The 19,447-nt window shown below is 37.2% G+C and overlaps 1 protein-coding gene across 6 annotated transcripts in view; it reads right to left on the reverse strand.

The window, feature by feature from the left end:
- PAM (peptidylglycine alpha-amidating monooxygenase) overlaps nucleotides 1-19,447 on the reverse strand; it is a 409,388-nt gene that overhangs the window by 125,448 nt on the left and 264,493 nt on the right. For all 6 annotated transcript variants that reach the window (XM_036737505.1, XM_036737477.1, XM_036737514.1 and 3 more), the window contains 5 exons: nucleotides 5,437-5,485; nucleotides 4,057-4,124; nucleotides 1,656-1,736; nucleotides 1,265-1,341; nucleotides 585-688 (listed from right to left, as the gene is read on the reverse strand). In XM_036737505.1, coding sequence (XP_036593400.1) covers nucleotides 585-688; nucleotides 1,265-1,341; nucleotides 1,656-1,736; nucleotides 4,057-4,124; nucleotides 5,437-5,485 — 379 coding nt within the window. The remainder of the gene's footprint in view (nucleotides 1-584; nucleotides 689-1,264; nucleotides 1,342-1,655; nucleotides 1,737-4,056; nucleotides 4,125-5,436; nucleotides 5,486-19,447) is intronic.

The following is a 19,447-nucleotide window of genomic DNA, read 5'->3' on the forward strand; positions in this document are numbered from 1 at the left end:
TTGCTTCCTTTTATTGGTTAATAATAACTCCATAAATCAAGTAACTGGGACATGTATTTCTCTCCTCCTATTACCTGTTTTTTAAGGGAGAGGGAAGGAAGACAGAGGATATTTTTATTTTGAATTATTCTGCTTCATATATATTTTTACCTTATATAAGCTTTCTAAAATTCTTTTTTTAGAAGCAAGAGGAGGACAATGTACAAATGCATAAAAAACACAGTCATTTTTTTGAATGTGGGAAGAAAGACATTTTAGAAGCAACATCTTTTCAAAATGATTATATTTTTGTTAATTGATGAAAGGGAAAGAAGGAACATGTCAAGCTATGTTCTATCAACTTACTTGATCTGTACCTTATGGATCTGGTGTATAAGGTGTCATGTGAAAATCAGGAAGGAAGGAATATAACAAAATTGAGCCATCTTTTTGTTAATAGTTTGGGAAAGAGTCAATAAATTTTAATTGAAATAATTATAAAGATCAGTTTGATTGTACATCTCTACATTATTCAATTTTTCATAATCATGCCTTACTGAAAGGAGGAAAAAGAGAAGGTAGGAAAGGAATTTTGAGGTACATACCCAATATGTGTATCTTCAGTTCTTCCTTCCCCGCTAAATACACACCTTGCTGCTAAAATATCACCAAAGCTAACATCTACTGGGTGTTCCACAGGATAAAAAGCCTGTTCGTAAGACAAAGATAAAAATGCATTAAAGAAAACACATTGTATGGAATCTTGGGCCTGATGCTTTTGGCTTGCATTAAGAAGGTGAGACATTATTTTTTATTATGGTTTGATAGAAAAATTAATCCAAAGGTTTTAAGGATACCAAACTTAAAAATAAATTACTAGGGGCAGCTAGGTGGTACAGCAAGTAAAGCACTGGCCCTGGAGTCACGAGGACCTGAGTTCAAATCCGGCCTCAGACGCTTGACACACTGTGTGACCTTGGGCAAGTCACTTAACCCCAATTGCCCTGCCTCACCCCACCCAAAGAAAAATCACTGAAATTCTGAAGAAAAATTAAGAAGTTGGTTATCCAAATCTGAGAAATTGATTTTAAGTAATTTCTGGGATGATACTTCTTCACCAATGTGTTTAAATCATGCTGGAATTTAGCAGAACAGAGCAAGGCTGGATGTTGCAGGAAATTGGAATCTAGTATACAAAAGCTATCCAAGAAATTTTTGGGAAAACCATCAGTTTGGTTTTTTTTTTTTTTGCTCATTTCCCAAAGTTCCATTGCTTTTCACATACCTGTGGCAACTGAGGACTTTGTCGCCCTATTAATGTCCATTGTCCATTTCTTACTCTGTATCCACTTACTACTTTACCTATAATAAACACATACCTATGATGAATTATTTCTAATACCTTAGAAATACAAGAGTTATCATTGACTACTTTTAAATTAAATACATGTTTCTTCAAAAAAAAAAAAAGAAATCCTGTCTATAGGTAAACCTTCCAATGTAATTTTTGGTAAGTTCAGTAAAAATTTCAAGTTATTCTGTAAAATAGGAGTGGTTAATATCTTTCATTCAAGATAATTTTGAGACGGAAGGCAATTTACAGCTCATGTTCTCACAATTAGCATAATGTAAAGAAACAAACATTATATTCAAATAAAGTTGCCCAAAGTTCTTACCCAAGTGGTGAGTGTGAACTCTATACGCAAAGAGGTGCATTGGATATTTTTTGTAATGGCATGAGATATCTGCATTGACCACTATTAGAAATGAAAAGAGAAAGAAAAAAAGTTATTATTTGATCAAGGCAAGTCGTTATTTTTGTTGGTTAGCTAGTCCACCAAAGATATTTCTGTAGCATGCACAGAATACAGAATTATTCCAATCTTACTTAATTCAACAAGTATTTATATTGAGGCCTTCTACATGAAAGACATTGTACTAGTTATAGTAAAGACTTCAAAGAAGAATAGGAAACCATGCCAGGATCTTTCTTATCACATCTGCAGTTCATAAACAAAGCTAACCAGAGTTGGACGCCTAAAGTAATGTCAGAGGCTTTGGCTAGTACTTTAATCTTGACACTTATTCTGCAGAAAGAGTAAGCTTGATGGGATCTGCTTTGAATTTCACAGTGAATTAAAACATGTAAATGTATAAGACTATAAATTTCTCAGGGATAGGAGCCATATCTCTGTAGACAATACAGTGACTAATATGACATCTTCCACATAGTTTGGACTCCATAAATATTTCTAAAATGAACACATGGACATCAAGTGATGAGGAGGTAGTTCTGGTCATTAAATTTAAAAACACTTTTTTTTTTTTCACCAATCCTAGGAATTCAGAGCAGTTAGGTGGTGCAATGGATAGAGTGCTGGGCCTGGAGTTATCTTCCTGAGTTCAAATCTAGCCTCAGACACTTACTAGTTGTGTGACCCTGGGCAAGTCACTTAACTCTGTTTGCCTCAGTTTTCTCATCTCTAAGATGAGCTAGAGAAGGAAATGGCAAACCACTCCAGTATCTTTGCCAAGAAAATCCCAAATGGGGTTATGAAGAGCTGGACGTGACTGAAAACAACTAACCCAACAAGGATTTCAGTTCTGTAGGTGAAGATCCCAAGAGAAAACTCCTTCTATGAATGCAGATCAACACCTCTTCCTCAATTTACAGTCTCAGCCTGGTTCACAAAGAAGTTAAGTGACTTGGTCAGGGTCACACAGTGATTATATGTCGGAGGGGGGACCTCAATTCATGTATTTCTAACTCTAAGGCCTACTTTCTATGCCACCCTGCCTTAATTTAAAAGATGCCTTAAAGTAAAAATAATGGTAAAAAATAATTTTAATAACTCTACTGCCTCTCTCTTCAAAAGTATTTCATATTATTCCATTACCCTCACAATATCCCTCCAAGACAGCAGAAGTCAGATACTATTATGCCCATTTTACAGACAAAGGAACTGAGGTTTGCAGAGTTTCAATGGCCTAAGATTAATGAAAAAGCTAGTGCTGGACATGCTAGTTTTCTGATTATAAGAATAGACTATGGTATTATCTTTTCTATAGAGCACTCTCAATTGGCCAGACAAAGCATATCTGACTTGCTCTTTTCTCAGTTTCTATACTCTAGATTCTATTCTCTAGCCTTCTTCATTAGTACTTCAATAATTGGGTGGAAATGGTAAGAAACATGATACTGTAATTATTCCATTATTTAATGCGTTAAAGATGGTGAGAATGTCAATAAAGTTTTGATGTGCACTCACTTGTGCTTCAAAATGTACTGATTTGTGTCCTATGTATGACAAGGTTTAGTTTTACTCCAGGAACAAAATTCACTCTAAAAGATAATGGTACTCTCGATGCATATTCCAGAGTTAAGGGCCCAAGAGGCAATAAACACTGGAAAGATTTGTGATTTTTGTCAGCATGGGGAATTCCTACTTCTACCCCCAATCGGGCAACAGGCAAGAGGCAACAAAGGGCCAGTAAACACAACTAGGACTTAATACATAAGACTCAGCAAGTTGCTTCAAGCACACAGGGGATAAGGGATTTGTTTAGGTCACCTAGCTCAATTAATTGATCAATCAATCAACATTTACTAAGCACCTACTATGTGCCAGGAACTGTGCTTAAGTGCCAGGGATACAACAAGAAGTAAAAAGATAGTCTCTGGCCTCAAGGAGCTTACAGTCTAATGGGGAAGACAACTTGCAAACAAATATATACAAAACAAGTTATTGACAGGATAAACAGGAAATAATTAAAAGAGGGAAGGCTCTGGAATTAAGGGGAATTGGGGAAATCTTCCCATAGAAGGTGGGATTTTAGCTGAGACTGAGAGTTCAGTATTTGGAGGGGAGAAGGAGAGCATGGGGATGGCCAGAGAAAATCCTTGGAGCAGAGTGACGGAGTGTCTTGTTTGTGGAACATCTAGTAGCTGTTGTCACTGAGGTGGGTTGGACTAAGGCTTTTTTTGACTCCAAGCCCAATAAATACTCTATTCACTAGGCTCCAATGCATTTTAAAAATACAATTAATAAGGAACATTGTTAACATAACTTCACTCACTTTTCTCCCCTGGTGGTATGACAGTATCCACAGACATCATAAGATACATGCCAGCAATTAAAGGTTGCCTGTAGAAAAAAAAATCACGTGTATCTCATGTTTCTCAAAAAAGGTACAACCATTAAATCTATAGCTTTGTAAAAAAACAAAACATCAGTTTAGCAAATGTTAATTACTAAACAACATTTATATTATAGGGCATAACGAATGCTGCCATGTTTCCTAGATGGATGAAAAGCATTAAAGTGGGAGAGTAAAGGAGATATAACATATACAATTAATTTTTCTGTCAAATAATTAAAAACAATAAAATAGAACTAAATTATGATTAAAACTTACACTTCTGAATATCTAATATGATATAAATGTTAAAATTGAATTAATAATCTCTGCAGTTGGATGAGAGTTGTCTACTACACGACCACTTCTCATATCTGAGGTAGATTGGAGATACTTCTCATAGGAGTTGAAGGGGTTGGGTAACGGGGAAGCCAGGATGATTGAAGGGGGGAAGGGTTGTTTAGAAAAGACAATTGCAAAGCAATGGTCCTAGACAGAGAGAGTGAAAGAGGAATGTGGTGTAAAGAGTATGCCAGGGGGCAGCTAGATGGCGCAGTCAGTAGAGCACCGGCCCTGGAGTCAGGAGGACCTGAGTTCAAATCCGGCCTCAAACACTTGACACATGTACTAGCTGTGTGACCTTGGGCAAGTCACTTAACCCCAACTGCCCTGCCAAAAAAAAAAAAAAAAAGCAAAAAAAAAAAAGCAAAAAAAAAAAAAAAAAAAAAGAGTATGCCAGTAAGTATGCTTTCTACCGGGCCCAATCATTGGGTGAAGAAAAGGCAAAGAAAATATCTTCATTTGTGCTCAGCAGAATAAAATGTGTCTGACTAAAGTAAATGTGGGAAACCCAAAGCCAAAAGAAATAAGAACAAGAAGTTACATCTTAAATTTCTAATCAGAACCACTGCCACATCTTTTCGGGACAAATAGATCAATACTCATTTAATGACAGGGCAAATCCTTCACTTTAATTTTAAAATTCAATTTAATGTAATTTTTTCAAGGTCGATCAGTATGCTATATTGACAAAATACTGATTGGTTACATGATAAAGAAAACATACAATATAAAATACAGAAAAAGTTAATTCCATCTTCTCTCCCCACCTCCCTCCTAATACTCATCATTATGATTTGGTCAAAATAAGACTCAGAGTCAGTGGTTCAGGTACTAGTGGAAGACTTGGGTAAGAGGTTCTTGGTTACCACAATAATGCTGTTTTACTCTGAGCTGTGAGTCAATGGGGTAGGAAAAAGGGGTGGCACCAGTGAGAACTAGCCAGTGATTAATTCACATATTATAATCAAAAGTACTTACTGTAGACGTGTCAGGTGCAAGGTCACACCAGAACAATCCTTGTGGTTATCTGAAAATACACACAAGGACACACTATGAATATGGCACATCAAGACAGGGACTTCAATGTGACTGAATTTTCTTACCTCGTATCACACTTTACAGTTTACAAATTGCTTTCACATATATTTTCTTAATTATCCTCAGATATTTCACAAGTTGTTAAGTTGGTATTCCAAGTCAAACATCCACAGAGATTCAAATGAATGAGTTCAATTATTAGCTCTATGCAGGTGACTCCCCTGGTTTTTTTAACCATATTGACAAATGCCTGCAGGACATCTCCAACAGGATATTCCACAGGAGTCTCAAACTCAGTATGTTTGAAATGGAACTGACTCTATTTTCCCTAAACTCATCTCTCCTATAAATTTCCCTGGTCTTCTCATGAAGGGCAAGAGGACAGCTAACCTTTTCTCACTCCAGAAGAAATAATGATCTAGGAAAGCATGAGCTTGATGCTTGGGACCCCTGACTGCCTTATCTACTTTGTGTTGCTCTCCTTGAATATATAACAATTCTGAGATGGACATGTCCAGCCTTGGAGGTAACCTTCTGAGTCTGAGGGCTCAGTATTTCTGGGGTTCCTCAGCTCATGAAGAGGTACCCCTTCCACGCTCACTATGGCAATTCTAGGAGAAGAAAGCAACCCATTATCATGAAAGGATAAGTCCAGAACCTAGCCTACCCTACAAAAAATATAGACCTGGACAGTGCTGAGCTGAGGTGAAATGTAAAATGCCTCTTCAAGCAGTGTGACAAACTGTATCATGTCTCTGGAAGAGTACAATAGTAGTTATGCTCCTGTTGCTGGGTTTTTTTTTTTTGGCTGTCTTCACATTTATCAATAACAATTAACATTTATGTGACACATTAAGTTTTGCAAAGTGCTTTATATTGTTGTTGTTTCTTTAAGTTTATTTATTAATGTGCACTTTAATCTCTTGCATTTAAATTTTCTTTTGCATAGAATGAATAAATAGCTGTCCAAAACTTGATCTACATTGTACATTGGGTATGCTCTCTACTCCCCTCACCTCAACTTTTGGAAGATCCTAGACATTTGCCAAAATGAGAACTTTAAGTAATTTTCCTGAGATTGGGATGTAAAAACCCCAAGAGCTAATGTTACAAAGGAACGTGATCTTTTCTCTGGAGGTCTGGCTTTTGTAGGACTAAACCAGGCCCACACATGCTGGGCTCTATAGCAGAGGGGCTCCTTAGCATAGAGGTAAAGGCAGAGTTCTCTTGTCTCCACTGGGGCCAGTAGAGTTAAAAAAATTTTTTTTACACACATACATACATATGGGTCTATGATTTTTTGGTGGAGAGGAATTTGGTGAGGAAATTTCCTTGACCAATTGTAATGTTAATGGAATAGGAAGATCTTCCCAGTCCACTAAAAGCCCTATGTGACCACATGTGTTCAATCACAGCTGTGATACATCCTGAGTCACACTGAGGCCATTGGGGGAGGAAGTTGCCTAAGGAGGAACTTGCTTAATGGGCTTGTTTGCTGGGAGGCTTGTTTGTAAGAAAGCTTTCACACTAATTAGGCACTGAGTCACGAGGGTTGTAATACCTTCGGGCTCTGAAAAGTGTATATATACTCTGAGGTGAGATTTTTGCTTTGGGGGTTTGCTTATGAGAAAGACCTTTTGACTCCCTAGACCGGACTCCATCTGTTCAGAGCCTTCTGACTACTCCAACTTATTCATGCTCCCCTGATCCAGTGGTGTATGTAGGTGGTTGTATTACCTTGTTCAGACAGCTGGAGCCCTCTCTGTTGGTCTTTGTGCTAATTTCTCTGCTTGTATTTTCTCCACGTTCAGGGGGCTGACCTTTCCCCTGTGCTAGCAAGAAGTCCTGGGTGTGCCAGGGTGACTGCTGTTATACCAATACAAGTTCTACCACTTATGGTCTTAGAGTTGCCTGAACACTGAGGGTTTAAATGACTTGCCCAGGGTCACATGGCCAATTACCGTGAGCTGAGACTGAATTTAGAGGTCATTCTTTCTACTACGTCATGCTGCTTCTTTGCCTTCCATATCAATAAATGTTTACTGAATTGAATTGGATGGCTCTGATCTAGATGCAAAAATTCCCTAAACGATGACTACTGCTCATCATCCTAGTCTATATTCTTCTACTGGGTTCTTCATTAGCTGCATTAGCTGACTTTAGATTATTACCCTCCCCCGCTTTTTAAAAATTAAATATAGCTTCCTCCTTGCCAACTCTATGCCTTCTCCCTTTTCTAATTCTAATACTATTACTGAATGACTAAAACACATTTTCCCCATTTTTCCCAAGGTTAATCCCTTTTGTATTCAAAGACCTTTTCCTACTTTTTTGATATTCCTCTCTGACATTTTTTTTCCTTTAATATGTAAGATCTGCAAATCTTATTCACATGAAAAGAACTGGAAGGCAGATGGTAGGGTTCAAAAGTCTAAAGGGGCAGTCAAGAGGAATGATGCAATCTATGACTGGATTAAGGGATTATAGCTTTCAGAGTAAGCAGTAAATCTTGTTGTACTGTGTCCTAATCAGTACAGCACTCAGGTCTGTGCACCACATTTTGGGAAAGTGAAAGAATGGGAAAATATCCAGAAACAGGGAGACTGAGATGATGAGGAGCCTAGAAACTGCCAAATGAGTGAGAATCATTTGACAAAACCGGGTGTGTTCAAACAGGGAAGAGAAGGCTTAAGGAGGTGTGTGATAGCTTTCTTCAAGGACTTGTAAAGTGGGAGATTAGAATTAGAATGGAACTATAATGCAGAGCTAGGAGAACCGAGTAAATAAGACATTTCAGGAAGGCAGGTACACAACAGCTTTATATAAGGAAAAGCTTCACAATAACTAAAGTTGTATAAAAGTGGAATGAGTGGCTCTGGGAAGAAATGAATTCCCCATCAGCTGATGTTTTCAAGTGTAGAAGGGATAACCAGTCGTCAAAGATGCTACAGACTGAATTTAGACAGGGTATAGAATAGATGGTTTCTGATCTCAAATCTCTTCTAAACCCTGGGAACCTATTATTTCTAAATCTGCCCTGAATGGAAATCAGATAACAAATTTGCTTCCCTCCCCAGCCAATGCTAACCTTTTCTAATTCTGACTCACCTATCAACTCACTTACCTTTTACTAGAAAGACTATGAATGACAAGTTACATAGGCCCATCCCTGGAATGCTTTCTTTCCTTTGCTTCATAAAATTGATAGCCTCTTTCAAAGCAAAGCCTAGGTGCCACTGCCTACTAAAGATCTTTGTGACATTGCTCTCTTGTTTGTCCATTCTCTGCCTCCTTTGCTGAACATTCATCCAGGTCCTACCTGGTAAACTTGAGATGTCCCCAAGGCTTAGTGCTGGGCTTTCTTCCCTTCTCCTCCTGCTTGGTGACCTCATCAACTCCCATGGTTTCAATTATTCTCTGTGCAGATGACTCTCATATTTACTTGTCCAGCCCTAACTACTCTCCTGACCCTCAGTATTATATCTCCAACTGTCTATGTTGAACTGGATGTCTCGAGACATCTTTAAAACTGAACTCATTATCCTTCCCCTCAAACCCTTCCTTCTTCCTAACTTCCCTATACCCAGTCAGCCAGGTGCATAACCTAGGTGTCTTCCTTGACTCCTCCCCCTCATCCCTTTCCCCATACCCAATTAGTGGTCAAGTCCTGTCACTTCTACCTTTATCACATCTCTCCTATGTGTCTTCTTCTCTCCTATGACACTGCGATCACCCTATTGCAGCCTTCTTCCACTCATGCCTACACTACTGAAATATCTGCAAGATGGTCTCTTTGACTCAAATTTCCCCCCATTCTGATAGCACCTCCTTTTGGATGTCAAATTGATCTTTATAAAGGGTAGGTCTAACCATATTACTAATCTCTTCAGTAGACTCCAGTGGCCCCCTATTACCTGTAGGATCAAATAAAAAAAATTCTCTGTTTGGCTTTTAAAATCCTTCCCAGCCTGGCCCCTCTTTCTTTCTAGTCTTCTCACAACTTACATGCCACCCATGTACTCTTTGGAGCAGTGACACTGGCCTTGCTATTCCTTGCACACCGTACTCCATCTACCAACCCTTGAGTGTTTTCATTGGCTGTCCTCTATGCCTGGATTTTCCTCTTCATCTCCACCTCCTGGATTCCCTGGTTTTCTTCATGTCACAGCTAAATTTCCAATTTCTACATGAAGCATTTCTCAGTCTTTTTTAATCTGAGTGATTTTTCTTTTTTTTTTTTACCCCCAATTTATCCTGTATATATCTTTTCCTTTTTTTCTGTAAATAGTTGTTGTAAATTGTCTCCTTTTGGACTGTGATATGCTTAAGAGCAGGGCCTGGGGTGTGTGTGTGTGTGTGTGTGTGTGAGTGAGTATCCCTAGCACTTAGCGCAGTGCCTGGCACTGGTAAGCACTTAATAAATACTAGTTGACAGAATGGCTGACTAATACATGAAATTACTAGTGCTTCCCCTCTCTTGCATACAACCACCAAAGAAATCACTCTGTATTTATACATATTTTGTTGTTGAGTAGATTTTCAGTCATGTCTGACTCTCCATGATCCCATTTGGGATTTTCTTGGCAAAGATACTGGAATGGTTTGCCCTTTCCTTCTCCAGCTTATTTGTAGATGAGGAAACTGAGGGAAACAAGGTTAAGTGACCTCCCCAGGGTCACACAGCTAGTAAGTATCTCAGATCAGATTTGAATTCACAAAGATGAGTCCTCCTCACTCCAGGCCCAGCACTCTATCCACTATCCCACCTAGCTGCTCTGAAATATAAAAAATGACTTTAATTGTGTTATGTTGTTTTTCCCTGGTAAGGTTCTTGAAGACAGGTACTGTTTCATTTTTATCTTTGTATTCCTCAAACTTGGGGCAGGGCCTGGCACACATTAAGCACTCAACAAATGCTTACTCATTTAAATCAAACTGAGATAAAATTATTAATGACTTAGCTATTAGTTACATAATTACTTGCAGGAAGAGACTAGTGTGATTTCCTTATAATGCTGTCTAAATCTATAGAAAAGAAAAAGAATATAGTTTCTAAATTGCTCAATGGGTATAATATATCAGTGCTTAATCTCAATTATTGATGGTGAAAAGTTTTGTGAAACAAATTTAAAATATATATTTAGTTATAACATTAAAAACAAACACTTGTTCAATACCTGTAACAATGAAATATACTTTAATTTTAGTAGAGAGCAGGCAATTTTAATACAATTGAAGAAATGTTTTTGATATAAAAGTTAGATTCTTTAAGTAATTTTGAATAACTATAAGTGAAATATGCATGATCATGATTAGGTTACCTTAGAGAACATTCCCTTTCACCCATGACTTGTTGAACAAAACAAAATACTACCACAAATGACAAGACATGTTAAGTATTGATATGGGCACTTGATCTAACATACAACAAAAGTTGGGATTAATCATAATCAATAATAATTAATAATTATATATAATAAATTATATACAACATAATATAATATATCACAATATAATATGTAATAACAATAATTAATGATTAATCATATTTGATACTTTGGTAATAAGATAGCAAGATACTGATCATTGATAATTTTTGTATTGGAGGTAACTTAGTATTTAAGTACTAACTCTTTAGGCTGGGATTCAGAGCCTTCCATAGTTTCCCTCCAAAATATCTTTCCAGCCTGCACTCAAAGCCTTCCCTTTCAAATGCTTTATGTTCCTGCCAGCCTCCTTGATGTCTCCTTTCCTAAGCACAGTCTACACTTCTCTGCCTTTATCCTTTGCTCATGTCATTTCCCATACTTGGCATATTTCTTTCATCTCCACTTAATGAAAACTTGCCCATCCTTCAAGAACCAGCTCAAATGCCACTTACTCTATGAAACATTCCCTAACTTCTTCCCCTACCCAAACTATAAATAACCCCTTTTTCCTGAATTCTTACAGGATCTTGAACCTCCCCTACACATTTACCAACCTTGATTTTGTACTACAGTTAATGACTTGCCCGGGGTTACAACCACTTTTAAGTTCCCAATGTGACCATAAGTCTTTTGTGCCCTGACAGATTGTGAAATTTCACAGAGCATTGTTTTCTAAGTAATTTTCTTTTTAAAGATAATATGGAACCAAATTTCACGAGTTAGTCATTTTGTCAGCTAGTTTTGCTTGATTGTTTTTCTCTTTCAGTCCCATTGATACCTTTTGTTCCTACATCAATGATTTCTAAATACTCTCTCCCTCCAACGAGATAATACCTGTAAAGTACTTAACACAGTGTCTGGCACATTGTAGGTGCTATATAAATGTGATTATAATTATTATTAATCCAATGAGCCCTTCCTTTCAACAAAGAACAGCCTAACAAAACCATCTGCCACAGTGCTCATACCTGACAGCTCATTTAATATTCCACACCCACTATCCCTCATATCTCTGATGAAAGCAGAGAGGCATATCTTCTCACCTCTTCTTTGGAGCCAAGATTAGTCTAACGACTTGGGTTCAGATTTGTTTTAATGTTTTCCTTGTCCTCATGACTGCAGTCATGGAACACACTATTCTTCTGGTTCTGATCACTTTACTCTTCACCAGTCTACAGAATGCTTCTCATGCCTCTCCAGATTTCCCCGTTTGCCATCCTGGCACAATAATATTCCACTATGTTTATATTCTACAATCTTCCCAGCCCCTCCCCACAAATTATTTTCAATAAGACAAGTATGTGCCCATGTTAGTATGTTTCTGGCACATGACAGGCACTTAAAAATGCTTGCTGATGGACTGAAAGAAAAGAGTTTATTATTGTTTTACATAGTTCTGCTATTATGTTGCATTTTTCTTTTTTTATATCCAGAAAGACCAATATATACCATGGCCAAATGCAGTAGTTTTGTACTAATGGAGTCCCTAATGCTTATGGGTCACATAAAATTCTAAATGACTTGTGTTGGAGGAGCTTCTAGATGGAGGATGGGTGTTCCCATGAGGGGTAATGATTGCAGCTTCAGTCTGGTTATGGCTTTGATGTAAAATATTGTAGGCATCTTAATAAACCACTGAATCCATTTCCAAAGAGAAATGATTTCACTATGTACTGCATATTAACAATCTGAAATACAGTCACTGTGCATCACATTAAAAATGATTAATTGGTGATCACACTCTGGATCAAAGATTTAGCTCCTCTGACCTAAAAACATATCCTCCTGAATTTAATTTTCCATTGTAATTGGAAAGTACCAAGGAACCACTTTCTAAAATTCCATCTCCAACTGAGCAGGAATATACATGAGAATAGCCTCACGGGCTTTCATTGCATCTTTGCTGGGGAAAAATCCAATCTAACAATATTTCAGTCCCAGAAATATAGCTTAGTTGATCATATTCTACTAAGACTTTTTATAAAGGTGTGAAATAGGAAGAAATTTGCAAATGAATTAGCACACCTCAGGAGGTATCTCAGAACTCTGTAATTAAGACTGAAATGTGCCATAACATTGAAAGTATTATGAATATTACCAATGATTTTGTGTCAACAACTGTCAGTTGTTACAAAATATGGGAGAAATCTTAGAAAGAAGGGCAGCAAATTTTAGATGACATAGTTTTGCAAAATAATTCATTAGGCAATTAATAATGTAACTGACATTGCTCAGTGGTTAAAGTAGTAGTAGGAATATCTAAAGCTCTCTGGTTTGATCCCAGGCTTCATAAAAAATAATTTTGAAATTTCTCCTAGATAAACTGTTGTGGATAGAGCACTAGAGTCAAGAGTCAGAAAGAGCAAATCTGTACTACTTCAGGTGCCTCCTTGCTATGTGATGCTAAAGCAAATCATTTAAACTCTGAGTCTCAAGCTCCTAATCAATAAGATGGCGATAACTGTAACAATTCCTTCATGTGACTATTATGGGAATCCAATGAGATAATCGACATAAGACACTCTGTCAATCTGAAAGTTATATAACTACTATTATTATAAAACCCTTCTCCCCTTGCCCTGGTGCTGCCAAAAGTGTATAAAAAATCAGAAGTTTTTGACCAAGGATTTACAAGTTTTCCTACCCTAAAAACCGTCATTTGAATATAACTGCTGCCCACCCCCCCGCCCCACACACACACTCTATAAGGAGTTGTAGAAACACTCTAACATGGAAACCCTATTTGACCTCTTCCATGGAGTTTTCAGGCCTTAAGAGACCTTGATATCTACAGATGTTCCAGCAGCAAGAGGATATTAGGCCAAAAGCATATTTTAGCACAGCATTTGGCATGAAGATTGTGACCTTTTAACTCTAACATGATGCTTGTCACAATGATGCATGAGTGTTTTTGTAACTCCCAGATGGAAGTCTTGCCCCTTGCAAACTCAGAAGCTTCCACTAGCCTTTGCATCTTTCACTGATGATTTTCAGTGTGCTCTAGATTCCAGTTCACTTCTGATTATAGCCTTCAGTCTAAAAAAGCCAATGTTCTCTAAAGCTCATCTCATATTCTAAGTACCAAAACAGCAAAATAAGATAGACAAATAATGACAACATAAGGGAAAACGATCCCTCAAACCAAGAATGTCACTGTTCTTCCTAATGCTATAGAACTTTAAGTTACAGATTGTTTTCTGTGAAAAGCTCTAATTTCTTCAATCTTTTACATTTTAATTGGACAGCATCCTGGTATTAAGACCTGTTAACCTTTTAGTATGGTATCTAACTGGATGGATATATGTGGGCAATTTTCTCCTTCACTATCATATTCAATTTAATGATATTTTAAAAATCAGATTTGTAAGGCATTCTTATCAACCTTTGTTAGGAGCACATAATGCCCTAACAGAAGCCTCTCAACCTTATATTTTAATTCACAGTCCTATAATATGAATCCCATTATCAGACACTATCTTCTTAACCAGATATTAACTTCCCAAAGTGCTTTTTGGGAGACATTCAATTTAAGGTCCCTTACATCTCTGTATCCTGGGATTAAAATGGTTAAAGAGGCAGTATGGGATGGTGGAAAGAGTGACTTTTAAGAGAAAAAAATACCAATGAAACAATTATGGAAGTTACAAAGCCATCCTAACACAGATACTATGCCGACCACATAAAAACTGCTGATGGAGGGGAATGGTTGGAGCAGGCTAACATAAGTAAGAGTAGACCTTGTAAAAGAGGTTCTAAATTAAGACATCTCCCAAATGTGTATTTTTAGGCCTGACTTTACTTTATACTTACCCTAGTTCAGACTACTGAATCTGAGGAATAGTAAGAGAGAGGAAAAAAAGCCATTCTATCCTAAGATGCTAAAGCTTAAAGGTACCTTAGAAATAATCTAGTCCAACTCCCTCATTTCATAGATAGATTCTGAAAAGAAAGTCCTGAATGAAAGGCCAAGGAAGTAGAATTTCTGACTATACCTCTAAAAAGATGAAAATAGTTCAATAAAACAAGTAAGCCTGAATGTAAGAAAAGGATTCTTGACCAGGCCTAACCTAGGCTAGACTAGTGATTCATGCTTCTGGATTAAAATGCAATATGGTACTTATAGACCATAAAATACAGTAAATACAACTTTACTAATAACAACAGTAAATTAAAAGATTTTTTTAAAAGGATTAAAAAACACTATTCTTCTCCACTTCCCCAGGCAGGACAACAATCCCTGCAGGCAGTAGGAGCTCTGATAAAACTTCTGACAGGAAATTCCTCCTAGGCTGGGCCATTTGCCCTTAGGATAGTCCCTTAGAGGACCAGCACAGTCTTCATACCACTAGAACTATAGACCACTATGTAAGACATTGGGTGGGGCTGCCAAAAAGAAAGGAGAAGGGAGAGAAAGGGCCAGAGGAACAAAAAGGTAGGCCATGGATGGGTGTGTATAATCAAGGCCTCAGTGTGGTTGGGCAGCCTGACTGTTCCTCTTCAACAATGGTCCCTACAGCTCCACCTGCTGTTCGTATTAAAGTGGTGGCATGAAAGAAGTACAGCTGTTTAGTAATTTCTACATGGGGTGCAAATGGTACATATGGTTGTGCCTCTAAAAAGATAAGAACAATAATATAAGACAAACAAGCCTCAGCATTTAGCAAAGAAGGAAAAGAAATGTTTAGTGGTTTCTCTGTGGGGTAGAAGGTATTTAAAACATACTCCCTATTCCCCATGTACAAATTTCAAATTCAGCATTTAAGACTTTGAACTTGCTGAACGTTTGAGGACTGAAGTCATTGGATCATGGTATATATCAGTAAACAAAAATTTCATTTGAAGCATATTTTAATATAACATGAGATGGAACACTACAGTCTTTGAAGAATCATAACTGAGTACCATTTAGAGGGCAATGGAAAGTTACACGGCAGGCCTGAGCAGGCTGCACGTGGTACATAACAAGGAACTCTGTCATAGTTTGTACATTTCTATACTGTATAAGAAACGCAGAAGGGGGAAAGGGACTACAGTCAGACATAACAAATGAAGGGAGAGAATAAGAGAAATAAAAGGAAATTAAATAATTCACCTTAGAAAAGAAAACAACATATTGACTTAGGGAAGCTGGGCAAGGAAATGTTAACGGGTAAAACAGACAAGGCCCTTCAAAATACAAGGCCACATAGTTTACTAGAGGGACAATTCAATTGGGAGTCAAGGGGCTTGGGTGTAAGTCCTGTCTCTGGCACTAGTTCATTGTACAACCTTGGACAAATTATTTTACCCTGCTGGACCCCGGTTTTCTCATCTATAAAATGAGTGAGTTTGACTAAATGATCTGTATGCTCCTCTCTAGCTAGAAAGACTTTAAAAGGGCATTTCTTGTCAACACAAAAAGTGCTACATCAGAAGAGTCAATACTAGATTTTCCAAAGAACTAAATCGCAAGTGTAGACAAATGATCTTAATGGGAAATAAATACTATAGTTTTGTTATAGCAATATTCTTTGGATTCATGCCAGACAACCATGCTATAGACGATGCAGTATTATTATAACATCCTTCTAGTGCTTCTAGTAATAAGCCCTTTCGATGAAGATCAAGAAAAATCTGCTTTATGATGAATTCTGTGCTATAGCTATATGCTACAACAAGGTCCCAGCGTTAGTAAAAGAGCAGAGGAAAAATAAAAATGAGGAATTTGGAAGTTAGCATTAATATGTCAGATTGTAACCTCTTAGCACTTCCAATCCTCATCAGAGATTGTCTCTTCCCTTTAATTTTGTTTAAACATTTGGAACTTTAAGTTGCCATGAACTCTGCTTCCTTCCTCTGGTTGTTTTTTTTTTTTAATCTGTGTAATTATTCCTTCTATTTTTTTTTATTAGTTTGGGTTCCTGACTTTCTCTCTCCTATGATACACTTTTGAAAATTGATATACTTGTATTAATGAATTCTAGATGGTATTATCTTCTGGGAAACAAAAGCAAGATGCTCTTGTTAAGAGGCTGTACTTTGGTAATTTTGTTCTCTTACAGAATGACTAAGTCTGATCTTACTGGTTTTTAAGGTATTCCATTAAGCTACCTACATTAATTATATCTATGTCTGAAGACACTGGGAAAGGCAACAGCATGTTTATAATAAATACTATATGAAAGCATAACTGTGAAAGAGTAGAAACAGGAGGAACAAGTGTCTGTTAAGTGTCTGTTATGTTCCAGGCACTATGCTGAGTACTTTACTACTCCTACTCCTACTATTTACCTACTTGCCTAACCAATTAACATTTATATAGTGTTTTCTATGGGCCAGGCACTGTGCTAAGTGCTTTTCAAATATTATCTCAATACTAACTAATGCCTTAGAATATCACTATATTAGGGAATCAGCCAGGGCAGAAGGGAGAGGGCAGAAATGGTAGACTCATGGTGGGAGAATTAAATGTAACTCCAACCATTTGAAGAGACTTTAACATAGTTTTTAATCATAAACTAGAACTAAGAGGTAAATGTGAATGAACTCAATTACTTTTTTAAGAACCAGCTGCCTCCTACACATTCGGGTACACCAATAAATCAAACATAGGTATCTTACCAAACATATTTCATAATTTAGTAAAAATTAGATCTGTTTCTTAAGGTTTAACACAAGGTACTTATCTACAAAATAACTGTAGGCTACAAAGGCGGCATTAGATGTGAACTGATTAGTGGTACTTAAGGACCACTTAACTATGGAGAAAGTTCATCTTAATCGGTAGGTAATTTTATGGGATATGCTTCTCCATCCAATACAGTTCTGTCAGCTTTCTTTTGTAAGAATACCTTCCAGTATCTTAGCAGTGAAATCAGTGTGTAGAATAAATGCACAAAAGCAACCCACTACTCTGCTGCCCCCTCCTACTTTTCCTTCTACAGACATCACCTTCAAACTTTGTGAACTCATCATTAGCTAGTCCATCCTGCTTCTGAATTTGGGCTGGTTAACTACTGAGTCTCAGGAAACAGACTTACTGCTAAGATGTTGTATTCCTTTAATTTAGAAAACCCTCTTAAATTGGACAGAAAGGTCTTTGTTTTTCAGTCTAGACCTGTGATCTCACTGGCATAGGGAACACCCAGGGAGGATTCTACCTCAACCACCCCACACTGAACTGCTCTGACACTTAAGAGTCTTAGAAGGGTGCTCAGAATGTTGAAAAGTTAAGTGATTTGCTCAGGTTCACAAGACCAGACAAATGCCAGAAGCAGAAGTCAAACCCAGGTCTTTCTGATTTCCACACCAGGATTCTATTTACGATCCCATGCTGCCAGCAGATGTTACTTGACTAAAATCTGGAGCAACAAGGATAGTAAAGAGCAAGGAATAAAAAATTATCCATTATCCCTAATCATAATCTGGGTAATAAATGATTTAGTTGCAATAAAATTCTGGCTATTTAAAATAGTTTTTAGGAATATTATTCCAGATAACTGAGTTTTCTACACAGCTAAATATTTACTTTAAAAAGGAAAAAGATTAAAAACACTAAAAATTTTATATAAATTGCCAGAGTTATATGGGAAAAAAATAACTGGTTTTTGTTAAGCAGAGTAGGGGGCCTTTCTCTGGCAAATGAAATACATAAGCCTGTAAGCCATTGACATTGTTTTCCTGCAGACTATATTCTCTGCTTCTTACTCCTGCCTATATTCTTGTTCCAGTTTTTCACCCCCTTTGGGATAATTCCTGTGTTTCACCTCACGGTTACTTCCCATTGAGAGTTAGCTATCCCTCACTTAGTTCTAGTCCTGTTCAGTCTCTGGCACAGCTTCCTTATGAGACAGTTGGAAGACAAGAATAATTTTCAAGAATATATTACATACTTTCTGGCTTTGCTAAGGAAGAGTATAAGGAACATAATTTAACTTCTCTAAGCCTCAGAATCATCATTACAAACAACAATTAATGCAGTAGGTTTTGCACCATATGACAGTGATGCCTTCAGTGCTATTTGCTCCTTGACTGAATGACTCCAGGACACTGCTGTGGTTGTTTTTTTAAGGTCTACTTTTTCCTGCCTTCCTTTATGCTATCAGTTGTCACTTCTTGCTGTTGTCAATATACCTTGCCCTTACACACCATCCTAATTCCTTCTAATCTACTGTAGGCTTAGAACCCAGATAAGTAAGCATAATAGAATTATGAATAAAAATACGAACTAATAGACTTTGGCTGAGACTCTGAGGGGGCACCTTGACGCATTAAGTTCAGGATCCTTAATGAATGGATTTTGTGATGTTTATTTTGGGTGTTGAGAGGCTTTGAGGGGGCTTTATTTTCTGATTTTTTAGATAAGTAAGGTTGTCAGCTTTATTTCAGATAAAGATATGTTGTAATTAAAGGTAAACAATCCATACATTTCAGATTCACACAAAATATAAAATCTACTTTTTGGGGGTTATATGTCACTTTAGATGTTTATGAGATGCTTTATATCCATTGCATCTCAATGGATATAAATCAATGTAATGTAG

The sequence above is a fragment of the Trichosurus vulpecula genome, chromosome 1 (genome assembly GCF_011100635.1).
Source record: "Trichosurus vulpecula isolate mTriVul1 chromosome 1, mTriVul1.pri, whole genome shotgun sequence".
NCBI classification, from domain to species: Eukaryota; Metazoa; Chordata; class Mammalia; order Diprotodontia; family Phalangeridae; genus Trichosurus; species Trichosurus vulpecula.